The sequence below is a fragment of the Apaloderma vittatum genome, unplaced genomic scaffold (genome assembly GCF_000703405.1).
Source record: "Apaloderma vittatum isolate BGI_N311 unplaced genomic scaffold, ASM70340v1 scaffold205, whole genome shotgun sequence".
Taxonomy (NCBI): domain Eukaryota; kingdom Metazoa; phylum Chordata; class Aves; order Trogoniformes; family Trogonidae; genus Apaloderma; species Apaloderma vittatum.
Window position 1 is genome coordinate 73,226 of NW_009718558.1, and position 22,841 is coordinate 96,066.

The window sequence follows — 22,841 nt, forward strand, 5'->3', positions numbered from 1 at the left end:
CCTGCCCCACGGCACAGCCACCCACATCCCACGCCTGCGTGAGCCAGCTCCTAAATTTAAAACAGCAAGAGAGCAGCTTTGAAACAGCAGCCAACCCTCGGGGTTACGTGCGTGCCGGAGGAGCAGGAGGGAGGGAACACATCCCCACGCTTTCCTGCGGCTCATCTCACAGTCTGGGATGGGGGGGAGCAGCTCTGGAACCCACCAGACAGAACCTTCACCCAAACCTTCCCCGTTCCCCCGCCAGAAGCAGCAGAGCAGCAGCAGCAGCTTTAGGAGGTCTGGATGAGGGGCATCCCTTGGCGCGTGGGATGCAACGAGCTGATGCTCCCCATGGGAGGGGATACCACGCTGAGTGAGCGGAGATGCCACAAATCGGGGGTCTCACAGGGATCCCTCGACTAGGGGTTCTCACAGGGATCCCTCGACTTCGGGTGCTGCATGTTCCCCACTGCATGTCTTCACCCCACCCCTCCAGGGATGCCAACGGGGAGGATTCCCCAGAAATCGGCTCTCGGCTTGTGCACAGACTAACATGCATTGGAAGAAGAAAGCCTACAAAGACAGCAGCACACGTAAAGCCCCCGGAAAAAAAAAGAAAAATGAAACCAAACCTGTGCGTTCTGAGCAAGGTTCAGATATGCTGTAGCACACCATCATCATCATCCTCAGTGACATGAGAACTCACATAGCCCAAAGTCTTTACTCCAAAGAGCCCCTGCAGCCTCAGCGCAGGTCAAGAGTCCTGCTTAGCCTTCTAAACTACCCAAGAAATCCCCCACAGCTATTATTTCAGACAGAAAATGCTTCCTCTATCACGGCAATGATAAAAACTGAGGTATTTGTGCGGCTTTTGCTTTGAAGGGAAGACGGCTGAAGCTGAGAAACCTGCAGCAGCAATGAATTCCGTGCAAGTCCTTCTCATGCTTCGCTGCCTGGCTCCGGCACTAGGGACAGAACGCTGTTCTTTATCCCTAAGAAGGATTTCCCCTTCTTTTTTTTCTCCTTTTTACCACACGTCATCAGCCAAAGGGACACCTGAGAGGAAGGATGAACAGTAACTGTCAAAAAAGCTGCTTTTCCAAAACCAATTTAAATACTGCCTGGCTCAATTTACCTTCTGCTTGAAATAGAATTGTCCTAGTCATAATCTATAGGAAGCTGAAATAATATTAGGAAGCCGAAATCCTTTGGACAGAAGGAGGAGTCTAGACCCAACCATCCAGTCTCATCTCATGACCCTGAAGCTTTTTTTCCCAGCAATCACAAACCCTTTTTGCTCAGGAGTGGGGATGCATGGCCCATGCCAGCACAGCCTCCTCTCCCCTCATCACAGCCCTACTCCAATTTTAGCATTTTTGACCCCACCCAAAGCACCTAATGCCAGAGAGGAGAGGGGCTGCAGAATCCTGCTCCCTCCCCAGCAGCTATTGGGATGCAGGACAGGACCAGCCACTTGCCCTCGAGTCCCCGCATAGGCTGATTGGAAGGGACAGAAAATGTCTATTTACAAAATTTCTATCTTAAACAGCAGGAGGATGTAGGACAGAAGAAGGAAGCTTGTGTCCAGGCTCGGTGCCCAAGGACCACCACGGGCACAAGGAGATGAGTTAGGACCCCAATGTGGGCAGCTCAGAAGAGTCTGGCAAGAAGCAGATGGGATAAGAAAAGAGGGGAAAACCACTCCATGAATTCCTCAGTTTTACAAGCTTTTTTCCCAACTGTTAAACAAATGCCCGGCACTGAAAAACCCTTCACAAATTTAGCAAAACATGTCATCAATTTTTGTGTTATAGCCCAGGCACGCGTGCTCTCCTCGCTAAAGGGAGATGCATTTTTAGAAACCTTCTTTTCTGCGAAAGCTGTTGGTGTTGGTGGGCCTTTTGTTTCCCTTTCTAGCGCTAAGTATTCACAAGCATCCTGGAAACTTGAAGAAAAATTAAAAAAGGCCATTTTTAGACTTACATGCACGGAGAGGACTAGGAGTGTGTCACCACGTGTCTGAGCTAGATGTTAAATTCTCTAAAAACCATATGCTGAAGATCGCTATAACAAAAGAGACTGCAACGATAAAGGGAAGCCTTATGTACAAGTACTGGTTAGTCGCCCAAGATTAGAAATTATTCGCTATCTGATTCTTCTACAAAGGCTTTAAAGGACAGGATTTCTCCTTAACATGAAAGCAATGAACTGATAACTACTTGCTATTGAATTACTCATTCAGATTCAAAAGCGGAGAAGTACAAAGTTTGTCATCTTCTGTGTCACAGAATGTCAAGAGATGGAAGGGACCTCTAGAGATCAAGGGAAAAAAAACAAAAAACCAGGGGCAAAGGCAAGAGCATCACACCCAGGACTGCAAATACTTCCGGTGGGTTTTGCACTCAAACACCACTCCTATGGTGACCCGAGCTGCCTGGCTGAATCTGAAGTCAAAGATATCCTGGTCGATCAATACAGAGTATCCCTGGGGCATTACAAGTCGAGCGATGTAGAAGATGGGACGCTCGTTGGAAGACACTAGAAGGAAGAGAACAAGGTGCATGTTTGCAAGCAGGATGAGATTTCAGATACGAGGCTGCTGTGATGTGACCCTCTCAAAAAAACAGGGCAAAATACAGTAAGAACGCTTAAGGAAGGAGCAGGCACGCAACAAAACACACGCAACGTCTGACACCTGCAGCACACGCAAGGTGTACCTGCACACGAGCAGAACCCCAAAGGATGCCACAAAACCTACCAGACACCCCCAAACCACCAAGGACCAAGAGACCTGAAATAGCTCCTTCCCAGCCTCCTCCTCCTCCTCCTCCCAAAGCTGGCTTCGGTTTCAGCTGCAGTTGTTCCCTCCCGAATCGCTCCTCCTTAAATAGTCTCCCTTCCTCTTTCCCGGGGGAGGATTCGCCCCCATGGGATGACAGCAGGCCAGAAGAAAGCTAAAATAGACTTTCACTAAGCTTAACATCCCACTAGCAGCTGTATTATAGGAAAATGCAACCACCTGGGGGATTAATATATAGACGGAGTAATATATAGACTGAAATTTATTAATACACTGAATATTTAATTTCTGCAGCATATTTCCCCCAGAAAGGGGGAAAGCGGGAACACCCGCGAAATCAGGAATACACCATACAGGCAGGACAGCCATGCACACTACAAAGGAATCCCCTTTCTGCAGCACCTACGCGGCCTCCAATTAATGAAAATATGGAGATAGGAAGAAGCTAATGATATTCTCGACGTTTACAACCCAACGCACAAAACTTTGGCAAAGCAAATAAATCCAAGATGCATTTTTGGGGCAGAAAGCACTTGAAGCAACAGAAAGGCAGGTGCTTCGATACCCTAAATGACCAACATTGCATGTATCCAAAGTCTGCCCAAATGGTTTCTAGAGAGGCGTCTCTCACAGTCCGGGTGCCAACAGGCAGTCTGCAAGCAAGTGTTGCAGATTAAGCACCAAGCAACATTGCAAAAATAGCTGTAAACACTTCTGCCATCTGAACCTGGGAAAGAAAACTGACCCGGATATCAGGTTTACCCTTGGAAAGACCAACTCTGCCTTCTCAGCCATCCAGCCAGCCACCACTACGTACGGCAGACAGGGAGCAATCTATTAAGCAGAGCTACGAGATCAACTAGTTTGGGCTCAAGTTGTGGTTCACCACCAGAAAAACCCATCTTAGCAAAACCAGAGCACTTGTTGCAGAATCAGACACAGTCATCTTCAAAAAAAGTTGCGCCGTTATCTGCTTTCGACATGCAGTTCCTCCGTACGGTGCGCTGCGGCAGGATGCGATAAATCATAAAGTCATCCTTAGCAACGTGAAGGCATCGCATCTATAAAATAGTCATCTTGTGTAGGAAAGCAAATACACAGCAGGAAAAGCAGTTGGTGAGAGATATATATATTTTTTTTAAAAAAAAACAAGGAGGGGGGGAAGGGAAGAAACACTTCCTGAACAGGATTTATTTTTAAATGATGGCTGCTCAAGCCTGCTCGGGGAATTCGTACTGCAGGAGTAGCTCCCGTGCAAGAGGATGAATGGTGACTCAGCAGGTAAAAGCTGTCAAAAATGTGTCCAAAATTGGAAGGATTGGGGAAAAAAAAATCATAAGGGAAAACTATAAATACCCCGAGTGGTTTTGCTTCGTGCACTGGTTGGATGCCTGTCGCTGCAGAAGACGCTCTGCCAAGAGAGCAGGGGAACCCCGTCCCCACCCCAAGCACCCACAGGAGGTTCCTCCTCCAAAAGCAGGAGCCACGAGGGGCAAGTGGAGCTTTGTCACTGATGTCACCCAGATCCCCCCAGCACCCTCCTGCCATGAGGAACAGCTCTGGTCCCCGTTTCTGCCCCAAACTGAACGTGCGAGGGGATCCCACCACTGCTGGATCTTGGCTACGATGCTGAAGGAGAACTTTGCACCCCTAGGGCACATCCCGCCCCAGCCTTCACCCCAACTTCATGCACGTCGCTGGAGAGAACAGGAGCAGGACTTTTTAATGCACATTCAGGCAAAAATATCTTTCTGCACTGCCTTTTTTTTTTTTTTTTTAAAGTCAAAGTCAAAAAGCCCAGCCAACATGAAAGGCTGGATAAACACTCCTCCTTTCCCCAACAGAAATTACAAAAATGCCTTTGAATTTGTTTTGGCAAGAAACAATGTTTTTTATGAAAGAGCTTCATTGAAAAGTCACAATTTGGAATGTACTCATCTATTCTGCGATTTTTAAAAAGTTTTAATTACCACCTTAATCGTATTTTGACATAGTTTATGGTTTGGTTAGATTGTATTGTGTGTTAAAAATGCCAAATGCACCTTTTGGAAGCACCCTATTATTGTATTAATGTTAACTGTGGAGTTTGTGCTGCCGAGTCTTGTGTCAGCAATTGAAAAATAATAAATTAATTCCATTTGGAGAAAATGCTGCCATTTATAACCCAGCAATTAAGAACAGATTTAATTTTAGATATTACTGCATTCCTCAGCTTACGGAGTTATTCAATACCAACACTAATACTATCAGCACACACTCAGTTCTTAAAAAACAGACCCAAGCCACTTTCTCACCGCTTAAATTAGCAATGACAGAGATGAAAAGTTAATGTTGCTTTCCTCTCTCCGGGGAGATGAAACATACGGTCTTTGCTGAAATAAATAAAAAGAAATAATAATAATAATTTTAAAAAAGCAAGCATGCAGACATGGAGTACACACTGGGATTTCTACCACCACGGGCCAAATTCTATCAGCCAAGGGCACATAAGGAGTTAACAAAGCAAATAAATAAATAAATATATGAAAAAACCCCTCCACAGATCCTCACTGGAGCTAGGCAGAGCTGACTGTATTTGCAAACCAGGGCGTGTAGACATTTTAAAGGAGACAAAAATCAGACTGAGGCACGGCTGGAGAGATGCCCACAGCCTCATCTCCCTCCCCGAGGCCGGGCATCTGCACAGCAGGTAGGTGTCGGAGAAAGGAAAACGCTTTTTATCTGGCCGGGGCTCTGCCAGCGGGAAGGTGATGATGCCCAGAGAGGTCTGGTGCTGCTGGCAGGGCCCCAGCTGGCACCCAAGGCACGGGAGGTTGCCGGCTGCATCCCACGCCGGGAAGAGTCAGAGCGGTCCAGGGATGCGCACCCGCATCCCGCTGGCGATGGGGCAGCCTCGGGGCTCCCCGACAGCCCTGGCGTACCTGACAGCCCCCACCGGGGGAAGGCTGGTGGGAAATGGGATGTGTCCTCACCATCTCCCCTTGGGCACGGGGCAGCTAACGCTCGCTGTGACCACCTGCAACCTCTGCATCGTGAAAATCGTCTCTCTGGCCACAGAAAGGGAAGGTAAATAGGAGCGAGGGCGGGGAGTTCCCCTTTCCTCGCCCCTGCTCACGGTGTCACCAGGCTTCCAGCCACCTCCAGCAGCAGGAGACAGAAAGGGACGTGCATATGGGCTGTGACAGCAGACCAGACTTTGAAAGCAGAATTATCACATGCAGTGAGGGACAAGTTGTGAAACTGTTCTCTAACAATGGCAGCAGAGAACCCTGGGCACTAAGGTGACAGGGTGACAGTTATTTGCTATTTACGCCATCTATCAGAGCTCCACAGTCAGGACAGGCTGCAGATCGCCACAGGCGACCTGACTAAAGCAAGATACGCTCTGGCCACATGCACACTGTGGGGCTCACCGCAGATGTGAGATGAGAGACCAGAACAGGTAAGCACACCAAGAGCTACGTGAAAATAACCTTGGTTCTAGAGGGCTTTTTTGACATCAAGATGATGAAGCTAATATTCACACTATGAGTCTTAATGGGGCAATGAAGCCATTTTGCAAAAAAGAGCAAGGCGATGGTTCCCAAAAGCCCGGCTGGACTTGCGCAGCAGCACCAGATTGATCCAGACGCCGGGAGAGAAGCTCTTGACATCCTTGGGACCCTGCCATGGGAAAACCAAGTGATGAGGGCTCAAAAGACAACTCTCTCAGAAGGACTGTCCAACCCCTGAAGGATGTGAGGGCACCTGCGCCGTGTCTTGACCTCCCACCATGAGTCGTCTCAGGCCAGAAGCACACGTGCAAGCAGGAAAAAATAAATTAAATTAAATCTTGGCTTTATTACAGGGTTCCCGTTTCTCCTCGTGCAAAAAAATAAAAATAAAAATTCTCAAGCACATATTTTTATTTACCAAGATTCCAGTGGTCTCCTTTCCTGCTACATCCCTCTTGAAGGCAGGAGCATTGTTGCACTAAGTCTACTGAGAAACACGTTACTCTCTGCCTTCAAACTGGAATTAGTTACGCTTGGTCTGACCTTGCATTATCTTGAAGCACCACAACATTAAAAGAAAATTAGAGAGACTTGTTAAATCCTTTACAAGGTAAAGCAACCCTATTGCTCCAGGTTCACATACAAAAGAAATAACAAAACACCAAATCAAAACCCAAGCTCTTAAATCATGACTACTGCTTTAATGTGGCAGGATTTAGTCTCGTGTTTTAAATTCATTCATTTCTCATTTACTTGAGCAATCACACAAGCTTTAATGAGCTCTCCCTACGAAAACTGCAACTACAAAGGATCACATTTGCTCATGTTACAGAGCTCTGCACACCTAGAAAGGAAAAACTAAAACATCACGTGCTTAACAGCCAGATTACTAGTTTTTAATCCTCTCTGCCAGATGCATTTTTAACCTCTTTGCGTACAAGAAAGCAAATTAGTGTAATTGTATGGGTAAACTGAACCAAAATATACACATCAGATGAAAAAGATAAATAAAACACAACCCTGGGTTATGTTTTGCAGAGTTGGCAACTGATGGAGCTGGGGGCTGAGCTCAGCTCTGCAGGCACTGGCAGAGGAAGGAGCTGCTCCCTGGTGAGCGAGGAGCTTCATCGTCCCTCAGTCACCACTCACAGGCTCCTGTTTCTCCTCCGGGTCCCCTGCGAGGGATCGCGTCGGGTCACGAGTGGGCAACTCGTCTTTGCACTCGCAGCACAGCACAGACAGGCAAGAGCCCAGGCTGCTGCTGATCCACTGCGAGTTCGTACCGTGTCCCTTAGTGCACGGGAACTGCTCACCCCTTCCCATCTACACCAGCCTGGCTATTTTGAGCCACCTCCTACCCCATTACATGGGTTCTTTGCTATCCCCCACAAGCTGACTGCATTGCCCTAGTAAACTGGACGCTGTCCCTGTCACCCTGCAAGCTGAAGCGCGAGATCCACGATCCAACCTCTCTACCCACCAACCCAAGGAGCAAAATTCCTCACGAGCCACTGATCGCCTCAGGAAAGTCCCCGGGTAGGGTGAGCACCTTCAAAAGTCTGGCTTTCACCAGCAGCACAGACAACTTCGGGAACCAAAGCTCAAAAGCGCATCTCGCAGCCGCGGCACCAGGGATGGCTGCAGTTCCCCATCTAGGGCTTGACATCTGCTCATCGTCCCCATTCCCACCAAGCCCAGACAGTCCAAGAGCAGCATACCCAGGGAAGGAAAACACGCATGACGAGGTTTTGCAGCCGGACACCTTTGCAGCGAGGTGCTCTGCCTCTCCCGAACCATCAGCTTTTGCCAACAGCATCTACTTCTTAACTCAAGAACACCTTGATGTGTTGAGAGTCAGTGTTGCAAAGACTGGCTCCAGATCCAGTGGCTCTAGCACGATTTGGGCAGTTGTTTCCATTTTCCACTGATGCCAGAGGGCCAAATGCAACAGGATAAATTAAAAATAATTACATGCAACCCCCCAATAAATTATTTTTTATCTGTTTCACTAGTGAGCAGGACTCATCCACTGGAACTAAACCCAGCTAAAAGCATCACAGACCTCAGCAGTGATGCTGAAAGAGATTATCAAGCAGCAGACTACATCCTTCTTTGCTCCCATCTGCAAGGTGGGACTCACTTATGTTGTAATTTGGCACGGGGGCCAAGCTTGGAGGAGATCAAAACAGAACCTTCATGTGAGCATCAGCTAAGGACAGCCCTGCTTTCCCACACAGGATAGGGCCAAGAGTCCAGGAATGCAAGAAATGACTCAGAAGTGCTGACTGTCCCCCGGGAAAAGCTTTAGCAAGCTTTTTTTTAAAAAAAAATTTGAAAAAAATAAAGTCACCCAGGAGAAGTCACATTCTGATGACATGTTTGCTGCAGGGGTTGCAAAACACACACGGATACACAGCAATAGCAGCAGCTCTGCCAGCACTCGGGCTGCAGGATAGGAATGAATAAACAACCACATGGAAAAATACATTCTAAAAGAGCCCTGCACACAGGTACCATAGGCACAAACACTTTGGAGCTGGAGGAGGGTTTCCTTCCCCACCTCTTGTCACGAACTAGTACATGGGATGCTTGCTCTTGTACTGAATCCTCCTCCTTTTTTAAGCTCAAGAGTCTGTGCCCAGGAAAAGGGATTATCCAGCATGCGAGTATTTTGCATTAGCTCATCAGAGACATGGACTGGATTTGCAAACTGCACCACCACAGCCCCCCAGGGGAGGAGGAATGGCCCAAGGAGCCTCAGCAGCAGCTCTCAGCATCTTCTCTCCTAGGAACCCGTTCCTGACCAAAAGGCTGATTTCAGATATGTGCAAACTGCGTCAAATCCACGGTGGGAATGAATCTGTGGGAATCAGGGGTGTTGCACCAGCAAGGATTAAGGACAATTAAGGGACTTGAACATCTCTGCTGTGAAGAGAGACTGAGAGACCTGGGACTGTTCAGCCTTGAAAGGAGATGGCTGAGAGGGGATTTAATAACGTAGAGAAATATCTGAGGGGTAGGGGTCAAGAGGAAGGGGACAACCTCTTCTCAGTGGCGCCCAGTAATAGAACAAGCAATAATGGGTTTAAGTTAGAACAGAGGAAGTTCCACCTCAACATGAGGAGAAACTTGTTGGCTGTGCAGGTGCCGGAGCCCTGGCCCAGGCTGCCCAGAGAGGGTGTGGAGTCTCCTGCTCTGGACACTTTCAAACCCACCCGGACGTGTCCCTGTGTGGCTGCCTGTGGGGAATCCATGCAAGACGGACGAACAGCACACCAATATGATGCTCCGTAACGCCAAGTTTATTCCAATCAGAAGGCTACTTATATAGTATAGTTAGTTCCTTACACGTGTACAGCATTACATAATTCTTACATGATTGGCCATATACCCTGTCCATGCAGTACATGATTGGTTACACGCTACTGTCCACGCGAAGAGCACGTGTCTAACTAGTCACTGTGATACGTTCTTGTGTACAGCGTCAAATCTCCTGATTCTTCTGGTCTACCTTCTTATCAGATATACTTCCGAAACCTGCATTGTCTTCAGTAGCCTTATAATTAGCTGCCTCAGCACTTTCTGTCGATCAGTGACCTCATCAAGCTTCTATGTAGTAGGCCCCAACAGCTGCCCTGGGTGACCTTGCTCTGGCAGGGGGTTTGACTAGGTAATCTCTAGAGGTCCCTTTAAACATTCTATGATTCTAAGGAGCTGGATCTCGGGGGTCTATGGGGTGCCAGGGCAAGCTCGAAGCCTCAGCAGGGCTGGGCACGTGCCCTTCGTGCAGCACAATCCCGGCTATCACATCCCAAGACTATTGACTGCTCAGGGCAGGGGGAGAACACAAGGACTATTTTAAAAAGAGAAAACAACTGAACATCAATGCTAACATCCAGATTGGCTTTAGGAGGGATTTAAAGAACTCTGGCTTCTTCGTTCCTTAATCCCACACCACGCTTCCGCACTACCAACCAGTATCGACTTCTAACAATGCAAAAGCATCTGCCCACATTTTTGCAATTATTTCAGACGTGGCAAAGAGCATCCTCCCCTTTCTGTAGGGTTAATCTAAAGAACAGTTGCCAAAATGCTGAGAACACAGTCAAACAATAGCTCCTCTGATGAAATTCCTCCACTCCATAGAGAAACCAGTATCCTTCAGCTGCTGTGGCTTGTCCAGAGAGATTGCCGAGTGTTTACCCGCTCCCATAAGAAAAAAAAAAAAAGGGAAAAAAAGATGACAAACTGAAAGATTCGAGTGCAGCTTGTAAAAAAAACCCAAAAACCAAAACGTAGAGCCCTGCAATTCAACTGCAACACACAAGTTTTATTAATGCAACACTTGCTTTGTGTGAAGTACAAACCCAGGACATCAGTGGAAGGAGGGCAACGCTGGGCACCTGTCCCAGGGGTAGAGACTCGCTACACTTATCAGCACAGAGACCACTTTTAGCAGCTCCATCCCTTTAAATACTCATTCTCTGTGGAATCTCTGATCAGTCATTTATAAAATCCGGGTAGCCAAGCTGGACAGCTGAATTACAGCAGCTATTATTCACGTATGCCTGAATACAAGCAGACACCTTTATTTATAAAGGCTCTCTGGCTGACCGAGATTTGACATCGGCTACAAAAAGCATTCAGCATCCAACTGACTGCTTCAGAATAATGTGATGAAAGGTTAGCGCGTGCAGTCCAACAAGACACCTTTACACAGCGCTAAGAGCTATCGGTAGAAGAATTCACACTGCTGCAATGACTCTTTTAACCAAGCAGGTTTAAGTAATTGATTTCCTGAACAGACACATCAAGTTGTACGTCTGCTCCCGGTATGTACTCAAATGAAATTTTTTTTTTTTTGCCCTAGACCTAACTCCAAGGCATTTTTTGGTTTATCAGGCCTATCCTCTCGCTTCTTTTTGATCTCCCGGGTCTCCACATTTTCCAAGCTGCTGCTTCTTACTTGTTCACTTCTTGGCTCGTCCCTATCCGCAAGCCTCAAGCATGGACATGCAACTTCCGTGAAACGTGGGAACCCACAACATGCGGGTAACACAAGTGCAAAGGGACAGGGGAGGAGAAAGAAAAGCAGATGGCAAGAAAAATCAATTGCTGGTTTTCCTTAGCTCTAATAGTCTCAGTGGGAAGCCCTGGTAAGAGAAGGTAACCAAGTCCATTGCAAAAGTATGAATTCTGCTTTAAATTGACAGCATCCTCAGAGGCAGCACGTGCAAACACACCGAGTCGGGCTCAGCGGGGCGAAGGAAGGCTTTAAGTACAGGTATGTTCTCATCAGACCCCGAACTGTTACAATAACCTGAAGAAGAAGCCAGCAGCTCTGCTGGGATGCAAAGATGGGGCTCCAGGGGCTGACAATGGGCATGTAATAGTAAGGAAGAGCCTCACTTGCCCGGCTCCTTGTTTCTGAAGCAAGGACCATCAAAGGAATCTTCTTTGGACTTCTAAAAGCATCCTCCCTGCTCCCAGAATCTTCTCCCCTCGCACCCACCCCTCCCACTGCACCCAAACCCACAGCACCGGATTGAGCCCCAGCACAACCCTCCGGTTAAAATCCCCAACAGATGGTGAAAATTTGAGAACTGATGGCAACAGGAGCAGTCAAGTGACCTCGGGCATCCCTGGCAGCACCAACCTGAAGCTCCAAGGAAGGTTTTCCAGGTCCCCCCGAGGGGCTGTCGGATGGGATTCCCACCGGGCTGCCCTCAAAAACCCAAGCACCAGCGTCAGGAAGGAGCTATGTGCTGCCAGTGCCTTGTCGGGTAAGTTGTTATGGTTACTGGAGGGTTTTTTGGGGTTTTGTTTTTCTTTTTTTCCTCCTTTTAAAAAAATTATTCTTATCAGTTCAAAATAATACAGCCAGTCAATAACAATTCTTAACTTAAAAGGTCACTCAGGTAGTTATAACTCTACATTTCATCTATGTTCGCATTATCTGGAGGGAAACAGCCTGGGGATTTTATTTAAATTTTTTTTAAGTAATTCACTCCTCTGGAACGGTAAGGTTTTTTAAAAGAAAACTACCCAGAACCAAGCTGACCCCATGAGCAATTTGAGCATGCTGGGGAGCAGAGAGAAAAAAGGTAGAAAAATCACATTGATTTTTGCTGTGAAAAAAAAGGGAATATCCCACAGGAAAACTATGAAAACCAGAGAAATGCATGAATGTAGACCACAGCTGGTGCAGAAACACTATGTTCTGCTTGTAAATGTCAGATCAGCCAAGTTTCTCCACAACAAAAGTTGTGGAGTTTTTCCTCTATATTTCCCTCCTGATTTTCTTCCTTCTTCACTGCCCACTGCAGACAAGGGACAGAGAGAAGGGGACAATAAGAAAAACCCGAGGACAAGAAGAACTCATCTGTGTCATTCAGGATTTTTCTCTTTGCAAATACAGGAAACAAGAAAAAATATACAGCAGCTTGGAAAGCCAGTTTTAGAAGTTTCAAGCTAAACCTGGTCAAGCCTTGTTTTATCCACCCACTCAATTCTTTCTCGTAAGAAGTTAAACTCCAAACACAACACATGCCCATACCCCACCAGGAAAGAGGCAGGAGAACTAACTGGTTAAAAGTAAGGCAGGTTTGTTTGAAACAAGTTCTATCAAAAAAAAAAAGAAAAAGAGAGAAATCTGGAACTAATTACTTGCAAGGATCAGTAACAGAAGAGAAGCTTTTTAAAGCAGCCCGTGCTTCCACTCCAGGGCTGCCTCGCTCGAGAGCAAAGAGCAGAGCAAAGCTGCCGAATCTTGCAAGCGACACGCTGTTCACTTTACTTAAAGTAAAATAACATCTTCAGGCGTGATAGCTCAACAGGCTGAGCCACGTCCAGCTCCTGCAAATGCCAGGGACAGCTTGCAGGGATCGCAGCAGAAGCTGGCTCAGCCCTTGGTGCAACAGAGCCATCAGCACCATCCATCTGTATCTTCTGTAACGGAAAGTCCCACGCTCACAATACAAAATGACCACGAGTTTGTTCAAGCACAGTAGCAGGCACAGGATAAAGCCTTTTTTTTTCTTCTTTTTTTTTGCCCTGTGGATTATTTTTATATAATACAAGAAAGTTTTTGTGCTGTAGCTCAACCACTGCAAATGCCTTGAAAATTCTTCAAACGGCAGGGGCCAGAATTAATAGCAGCAAAATACACCGTTATCACCCCGGTTTCAACCCAGAGAGAGAAGTTTGAGGACTTCATCAGTGAGGAGAGCCTTTGCTCAGGCCAGCCAGGAGCCTTGAGCCCAGGAAGCCTTAGAAGAGGTGCTGCACCGCACGCCGGAGCAGCTCTGCAAGCACACAGCCCTGTCAGAAAAAAACCACACGACAATTCAGGAACCTTCACCAAAATTTCCGATACAACCATCCCGTGCCACAGAGTCACTGTGTGTGAATGTGCAAATAAAACAGCGAGCTGTGAACCAGGCACCGGCCGGGTGAACTTGCACTGATGATGGATAACAAATCCTTCTCTTGCATCTCCTCTTGCCTTGGACAGAAGCATTTCCCTCCTGCACAGAAAGGCTAGTGAAAGCCCATGTAACCACCTCACACAGCTAATTCCTGCCAGATACAAAGCAAACTGAGTTTCTGCATCCAGAGCTGGTCCTCCCACCCCAACCAGGCTCATTTTCTCCTCGTTACCCAGAATCAGAGCAGACTGGATTGTACAGCCACCACGCGATGGGCGAGATCTCCCCCTGCCCATAAAACCCCTTCCTAAGAAAAAGCAGCATCCTGTCCTCCAACAGAGGAACAAACCCAACCTTGTTCAGACGAGATCCTGCCCCTCCGCTTCACACATCTGCTGTGGAAGAGGAAGCCATGCACAGGCAGAAAGTCGGGAACGGATCTGCTCGCTCCAACCTCGACTTTATTTGTAATTACCGGGGCCAAGATGGAAAGCCACGGACCTGGCTGTTTGCCACTGCCACACTCACACTCAGTAGTGACCTCTGCAAAACTCTGGGTCTCCTTCTTAAGATTGCAAAGACAAACACAGCAGTTTTTGAGAGAAAGGGTGAGCACGCAAGCCCCTGCATCAGGGCATGCAGCCTCTTTCAGATCCCTTAGTAGCTCTCATGCCACCAAGAGCTGATAAAAAACATTAATGCTGTTGTTCACAAAGTGAAAATATAAAATATACGGGGCATGTGCATGGTCAGAGGCGTACGTGCACACACAATTCACCAAAGAGTTCATCTTGGCTGCAGCCCTCAGTGCCAAGCCCCGCTCCCAGCTCGCTGCCTTCGCTTGGCACCATGCAAGAAGTGGGGAGAAGAGAAGACCTGGGCAATTGTGTCCCTCCAAACCCAGCCACTGTAGGACACCAGCTTCTCCATCCTCTGATGCACCCAACCCTGAGGAGCCGTCAGCCCTGACCCCCAGGGTCTGGATGCCACAGTAGCTCGAGGGGTGCCCTTTCTCCCAACAGTTATCTGCGGTAACATTAGACATGAGTGCGAGGCTGGAAAGCTGAAGCAATGATGAGTGCATCTTAAAATAATGCAAGCGTTCATGCTAATTACTATTTCAGTTATGCTGATTGCAAACGTGACTCCCAGCTCGGTAAAAAACTGCTTTCATGGGCCGCTAATTAAATAAAGGTGGGGTTTTATGGATGGAAGATGAGGAAAAGGAAGGCCAAAGTTTCCAACATTGGAGGAAGATGAGAATTTGCACTGTGATCCACCTGGCCCGCAGACACCTTCATCAGCCACTTCAGGGAAGCTTTGCAGGGAACTCTGGCTGACCAGAACATCAACTGTTTGAAAAGCAACTGGCCCGAACGCAAATGTGTAAAATATAAATGACAAGATGGATGCGCAGCTCTGCTCAGACATTGAAGTCTAACACACCAAAGGACGTAAGTAAATAGACATTCATCCACTGGCAACAGCCCAGGCTATAAGCAAAGCACCTTCCCCGTTTATCCACCTAATCTCATTTGAAAATAAGCGTATTGGCAAACGAGATTATTTGAACTGATAGCTCTATGGTTGGTTTCGACTCAGCTCCCAACCTAAAGCCATCCTTGAGCTCTCCCATCAACCCGTACCTTGACGGACTAAAGACCATCAGTGATGCCCTGTGTGGTGCCTCCCCTTCATGGACTCCGCTGTTGCAGGGCAAAACTTCCTCTCAACTACTTTTCCAAGTGCAAAGATGAGGTATCTTCAAAGAGGGGTGCAATTTGGATAGAAATCAAGAGAAAACAAGCTGGTCCAGCCAGAGCTCCAGCTCAGGTCTGCGACGATGCCCAAAAATCCTCTCCACATCTCTTACGTGCTCTTCCAACGGTAGGATTTTTCCAAACTGCAGTCAGCGGGGAAATTAACCCTGAAATCAGGCCCCTTGCCAAGGCACATGTTGCAGGGAAAATGGTTAAAAGGATGCTGCAAAGTATGGAAAAGTCTCTTTGAGAGAAAGCAGCCCAACCGTGGCTTGCACCACACAATGCTCCAGGCAGCAAGCCACGCTGCTCTCAGCAGTTAACCTTCCTCTCCTTTTAAAAAAGTTTCCTCCGGTGAGCTCTGCAGGGCAGCAAGCAGCACACTGGCCACCCAAACGACCCAGTCCTCCTTAGAGAATCACAGAATTGTCAGGGTTGGAAGGGACCTTAAACATCATCCAGTTCCAACTCCCCTGTGCCATGGGCAGGGACATCCCCCACTAGATCAGGCTGCCCAGAGCCCCATCCAGCCTGGCCTTAAACACTCCCAGGGATGTGGCTGCCACCCCCTCTCTGGGCAACCTGTGCCAGGGTCTCACCACCCTCATGGGGAAGAACTTCTTCCCAATGTCCCAACTGAACCGACCCATCTCTGGCTTCAATCCATTCCCTCTAGTCCTGTCACTGCCCAACATTCTAACAAGCCCCTCCCCAGCTTTCTTGTAGCCCCCCTTGAGATATTGGAAGCCACAATAAGGTCTCTTCAAAGTCTTCTTTTCTCCAGACTGAACAACCCCAGCTCTCTCCTTAACTCTGTCCCACAGAGATCTCACCATTCCTACAGCCAGTGCTTCGGGAACAAGCCACAGGGAACTTCTCCCTCCTCCTCTAAATGCAAGGGAGAAGTGCCAGCAACTGTCAGGGAAGGTGTTTTTAAGAAAGTAGGAGAAAATACGGAAAAGTTAAGTGCAAGTCCAAAGGTGTTTCTTCCAGGTCCGAGAACAGGGCAAGGTGGAGAAGGAAGAGGAGCTTACTCCACACCACACCACAGAACCACCTTCAGTCAGGGCTGACATGAGCCAAGCGCTGGCCTGTGGTGCTTCCCAGAGCTGCTCTGAAGAGCATCTTTAAAAATATTTTTGAATTGCAAGAGAATACTGGACACGTAGCCTTGCTCAAAGCTAAGATCGTTCCGTACCTCTACACTCCTCCCCTTGCTAGTCTTCAAAAAACCCAGCAGAGACAGCTTCTAGCCTGCAAGATAGCAAACAAAACCCGTCTGAGATACACAGCAGCTGCCCAAGCAACGGCACGCAGATTAAAAGTCGACAAGTGTCCAACAGCTCAACAGACCTCTCCAGCTAAGAGCCCCAGCTCCTGATTTTTAATGAGCAGAGCTGCTCACACCCCTCTCCAGGCAGAGGTAAGTGTGGGAGGGACCACACGATGCCAAGGTCTGGCACTGCCCTTAAAACTTGCTATCATAAAACAGTTCTGGTTGGAGCACAGGGCTTAGCTCCTAACCCTGTCCCCCTTCCAGGACAGCTGCTTGGCCCCTCTGGCCCTGACCACAACACAGCCAGCGATGCTCTCACACAGCCCAAGGGTGCTTAAAACCAGAGCTCAGCACTGCAATGCAATGGCAAGCCAAGAAAAATAAAATTAAAAAAAAATCCCAACCCCCCCAAAACCACCACACAACTAGGAACCATCCCCAAACTGGACACTCGGATGATTTTCCATTGGTAGGAGTCACTGGGGGCAAATGGCAAAATTTGCAGAGCACGGGGGTAGCAGCTTTCCAACGAGGTGGGAAACTGTCTGCAGCCCGGATGGCAGCAACGGCCATAGGACTGGAGCCACAACACCCTGAGGATACAAGAGGCGAGGTCTGCAGCAACATGTAATACCTTTTAATAGACCAGTTGGTAGAGTTGGCGGGCGGGGGGCAGAAAAAGCATCCCACAACCACACAAGTCCTCCTTTGAGCTGGTGCACCTTCGCGCTTGGCCATTTTTTCCAGCTGCATCACTTGGTCTAATTAAAGACATTACTGCTCCCTGCAACCCCAGTCTCTTCCTCTGGCTGGTCCTTCTCAGGACAAGAAATCTAGGTCATCTGAATGCTCTTATTGTGATATTTGACAGCCTGCCAAAACGAAATAAAGATTTTGGCCTTAACACGTGAAGTAGCTCATGTCTTGTGCATAGGGCAAAGAAAGCTTGTTGTCCTTCAAGACCAAGAATTTAAAGCTGTCACTCTGCCACCATCGGCGTGGACGTGCACTGGGATGCCTGAAGGACCCACGGGAGCCTTTGGGCATCTCCATCGACCAGCAGAGACTGCAGGAGCGAGGAAGACATTCACAGAATCACAGAATGTTAAGGGCTGGAAGGGATCTCGAAAGATCATTTAGTCCAACTGCCCTGCCAGAGCAGGATCACCTAGAGTAGAATCATAGAATCACAGAATCATAGAACGTTGTCAGTTGAAAGGGACCTCTAGAGATCATCTGGTCCAACACAGGAACGTGTCCAGGTGGGTTTTGAACGTCTCCAGAGAAGGAGACTCCACAACCTCCCCGGGCAGCCTGTGCCAGGGCTCTGTCACCCACTGCAGCCCCAAAGCTGAGGCCGGTTGGATGTAGAACTACTCTGGAAAAACAACAAGCCAAAACAGTCAGATCTCTGGTCACCACAGAGGAAATGCCAGAGCAGGTGAGTGCAGCAGCACATCCTGCACTCAACACCAAAAGCCCATAGACCGTGTTTTGTGGATACGGCAGCCCCCCATGTCCCCATCGGGTCTGTCCCCCAAAGACCAGCCATACCTGGCACCCCTCAGTGTGTCAGCCCCAGACAGTGGGCACAGGAAGAACATTGGTCCTGGTCCCACCACGGAGCATGTTCACTCCTGTCTGACCTTTACCGGTGGCTCAGAGGAGGTCGCCATGTCCTGACGGCTCTGAGCAGCTGGGACAGAAGCCGCCCGGTAAGGCCAGGCTGGAAGGAAGGAAGGAAGTTGTAGCAGGCTTTTAAATAGTGCTATGTAATACCTGAAACTTCTATTTCTGTGCACGGATAGTATGGTTTCCATATTCTTCTCCATGCATGGCAGGCCACTCACACTGAATTAGCAGCAACCCACATTCTTCAGCAGTTAATCCACTGAAGCTCCGTGAGGCTACTCACAGCCACCATGTAGGGTAACCACAAGCCGTATGCTTCACCTAATGAAGAAATCACCTAATAAAGAAGTGCTTCTCACTTCTATTCTGCCTATATAATCAAGCAGCACCTCTAAATGCACTACGGATTGCAGGTGGTCTCGCAGCCATCTGCACAGCCCCCACACCACAGGTAGTCACCACACCTCTGGTGTGCTCCGAGATACCAGCATAGCTTTCTGCAAGACGTCTCTCATCTGAGGTGGGCAACGTTACGTCCACCCCTCCGTGCCCGAGTACGTACTCAAAGAGCCGCAGAAGCAGGAGGCTCCTCAGGGCTTTTTGAGGGTCATACATGGCTGCACAGCAGAGCCACATCAGGTTTGCTGTCCTAACGAGGAGGGCTTGGCTGTCGTTATCCAAAATACCCTTACACTCGGTAAAAAAAAGAAGACAGAGCACTTTCAAAATAAATAATACTTGCTTCTCCATACCAATTAACTAGTTAAAGGGAGTTATTTTTTTGCTTTGAGGTTTTCCCTTCTCATTTGCTATAAGGCAGTCCTCTCATTTGGAGTCTACCAGGCAAGAAACAACCTGGACACCTTTGTTGAGAGTAGTTTTCCTCCATGCTTGGTCCACACATCTGAAGGCTCATAAGCCCAGCTCCACCAGTCAGTGAGGATTTCACACTCTGGTCTTCCTTTGGGCTCCCTCCTGATCTCAGTTATCGGTGATGATGTTGCCAAGAATGGTGCTCAGACACTAAGGAAGACAGCAGAGCTGTCACCTCCTTTTAACAGCCGTGAACTAGGGGCAACATTCAAGCTCTCCCACCTTTCCAGTCAGGCTGGGACAAGCAACAGGTCTTGCATGTGCAAAATCACTCACTTATCATGAGAACCCACCATTTAGATCAATTTGAATACTTGTGCCAGCACCATTCAGACCAGTATCGCTTAACTCACGGTGAGCCCTCTCGCCAGATGGAGGATTTCACCCATGCTCCACTGACAGTGGCCACACCACATCTTACAGCCAGGTCCCATGTCCCACGTAGGCTGTCCAGCCCCACCACCCCGCAAGTCCCTTACACACCACCATCGCCACATCCCCAACTCCAACGAGGATGCAGGTGGGACACCTACAAGCAGCAAGTCACCATTTTCTAGTCAGCAAACACTAGGAAAACACACCAGTCACCAGCCTGGGAGGGAATTGAGTCCAAATTAGTTAAGCAAACTACAGGATTCAAACAGTAAAGAGGAACGCAAGGTTAGATGTCACTGGTTTTCAGAACTCAGTGTGATTCCACTGCCAGTCAAACAACAAACGTGAGGCTGCAAAGTGTGTGCTGAATGGGAGCAATTTAGAAGTTACAGGTGGTTTTATGAGGAAGAGAGCCTCAACACTGGAGACTAAAAGCTACCACACAACAGTTCTTGGTTGCAAACCTCAGCTACCCTTCCCTCCACCACAGCAGGATGGTGGCAGCTCAGAAAAGCGGGTGCCCTGCTCCACTGGGTGTGTGAGTACGTCCATCCCATAGGGTGTCTGGTGAGAAAGAGGAACTCACTGGATCCAGGTTTTGCTGGAGGAGGAATTTTTGGAAGAAGCATCAGGTGAAAACGCAGGCAGCTCCACAAAGGTGCTGAGGGACAGGCGGGAGGCTGGATGCCAAGCTTCGCTGGCAGGAGAAATCCTTGCACCAAGCAAGGTCAACGGGATTACAGGGGCAAGCAGGGATTGCTCGCATGAGTAGAGATGGGAAGGGTCCAGCCCCCGCTTTCCACAAGCAACTGCCACCACACAGCTGTACCCGACTTCGTATCTGGGATGACTCTGAAACGCTTCTTCCCTTCATAATTTACCTTTTTTTGCGGTCAGGAGGTAAATCAACCCCCTCTGCCCAATTACCTGACCAACCCAGGCAACATGGCCACCACCAAAACCACAATCGGAATGAAGAATTGCCACAGAGATAAACAATTAAAAATCAAAAATACGCTGGCTCACGCTGACTCGCAGTGGGAATCGCAGCAAGCCTGTGCCGAGGCCGGCACGGGAGGCTGCACGTTCATCCCTGAGCAGCTGAGTTTAGAAAGCGTTCTCCCTCCCCATGTCCCCCCTTCTCCCCGGGGCCTCTCCACCCAAATGGATGAGGTTCAGCCCTTCAGCTGTTTATAAAACCAGCAGTATTTCGCCCAGACGCACTCGGCAGCATTCCTCCCTCTCATTCCTGCAAGCTATATAAGGGAAGAGCCAATTTCAGCCTCACTTCCCTCCACCCGCTTCCCCCCTCCCAGCCAGCCAGCCCAGATCCCTTCATGCCGGAGCAGCCCCCGGGCTCGGTTTTCCTGCAGAAGGACTTAAATCCATCCTCGGCGGAGCGCCGCGTCGCGCTGGACCTTGTCATCAAATGGCAGCACGGGCAGCTGCCAAATCCTGCCAGATCGGTGCTCTAATAGGGAACAGCTGGAGCAGGACCCTGCATTCCTCCCATCCCGTCAAACACCAGGGGCTCTGTTCGGGATCTGGGGTTGGGAAAAGGTGGTGGCGGGGGGAAATCTGTTCCTGAGCCAGTCCCCGCGAGATTTTCCACCCATCGCAAAAGTCGCTCCCTGGCACCGCTTTGACACGCAGAGCCTGAAAAGCGAGAGCTCCTGGGGATCCCCCCCACACCCCGAGGTTTTAAACAAAAGGGACGAAGCAGGGAGGTTCTGCTTTGCCTTTTTCTTTTTTTTTTTTTTGGGGTTGGGGCAACATAAGCATGCAGCTCAGAGAGATTTCACCCTCCCTACTCTTACTCTGGATTTCAGAAACTCTGCTGAAAGTCACTTGCGCCCCTGCATATACCTGGGCACATACACACACATACGTGTTTGTAACGCGTGCACACCCAGAAATAAGTACGTTAACACACGGCGCAATCTGCACGCTGCTCGTGCCATTTTCGTCCTGCCCCAACTCCGTTTACTCCTGTGGAGTCAAGTAACTTGTAACGGTGTATAAATAAAACCAAAGTAAGACTTTCGCAGCCACACGCATTTTCTGCAATGCATCCTGTACTTCAGTAGCATAAAGCGGTCTACCCGTATTTTCTCAGAGCTCCACTGAAACACAAGAGGGTATTCAGAGCCGCAGGAAAAAAAATGCGTCCAAACAGGATCTGAATGATGAAATAGGAATTGCCACATTTAAAAAAAAAAAAAAAAAAAAAATTAAAAAAATAGCATGACCCCCAGACCTTTACAAAATAACAGTTTGTCTGAGGTAGCGATGGGTTTCTTCCGCATGTTGCAGAAAGCAACGTGAGCCACGTTGTCCAAAAGAAGCCTAGAAAATCCAGACTCTACGTGACCTGACTTACTTATTTCACAGGAAACTGCATGGAAGGAGGAAGGAGGGGGGGCCAGGGGGGAGGAAAAAAAAAAAACCAACCCACACCACCAGCAATCATTCATGCTACCGTAGTTACAGCACGCCATAGATTCGAGTAGTTTGCTGTGAAAAATCAAACCGAAATAAGCTATCACCCGTTCAAAAAATAAAATGTAAGAAGAGAAGCTGTTAACGCAAGCAAGCTGGGGAGCCCCTGCTCCCCGATCTCCCTTGATTTCTTGCGGCTCGTTGCAGGTTTGGTTTTGTTTTAAATTTTGCCTGTACCAGAGCATCGCCAGAGGAGGTTCACAGCAAAGAAACAATAAATTAAACCAAACCAACAAACGCAAAATCGACTCACCGGGGTTGTTGGCCTCCCCTTCGAGGATGTGGAGCTCGGTGCAATCTGCCAGGGAGTGCTCCAAGCAGAGCTGGAGGAAGCGAGCTTGGGTCCGGCTGACGCGTTTGAGCAGCGAGAGCAGCGCAACAGTCTGCTCGCACTCGTTCCAGCCCTTGAACCAACCGGCCAACACGCCGACCTGGTCTCGAAACATCATGGTGAGCCGGCGGCCGGAGGAGACACCTCTGCGGGGCGAGAGAGAATAAATAACCCGGAGAGCCTCTGCCCCTGCCCCGACTCTGCTTGCGCCCCTACGTTTGAGGGTTTAAAGAAGAAAAAATAAAAATAAAAAAGAATAGTAACAATAAAAATAAAATCTCCTTCGCAATAAAAAGGGTGGGTTTTGTTTTGGCTGCTGCTTTCGGCCTGGGTTGGGTTTTGCTCCCTCTCTTCTGGCTTCGGTGCAGCGCTGGAGTCCCTGACGGTGACAC

At 48.6% G+C, this 22,841-nt stretch overlaps 1 protein-coding gene across 1 annotated transcript in view; it reads right to left on the reverse strand.

Moving 5' to 3' along the window:
• The window catches only part of SAMD4A (sterile alpha motif domain containing 4A), a gene marked incomplete at its 3' end in the record, with an annotated part of 94,597 nt that extends 72,017 nt beyond the window's left edge, over positions 1–22,580 (reverse strand). Inside the window, exon 1 of the mRNA XM_009870278.1 lies at positions 22,372–22,580. Coding sequence (XP_009868580.1) covers positions 22,372–22,567 — 196 coding nt within the window. The remainder of the gene's footprint in view (positions 1–22,371) is intronic.
• Positions 22,581–22,841: the final 261 nt, after the last annotated feature.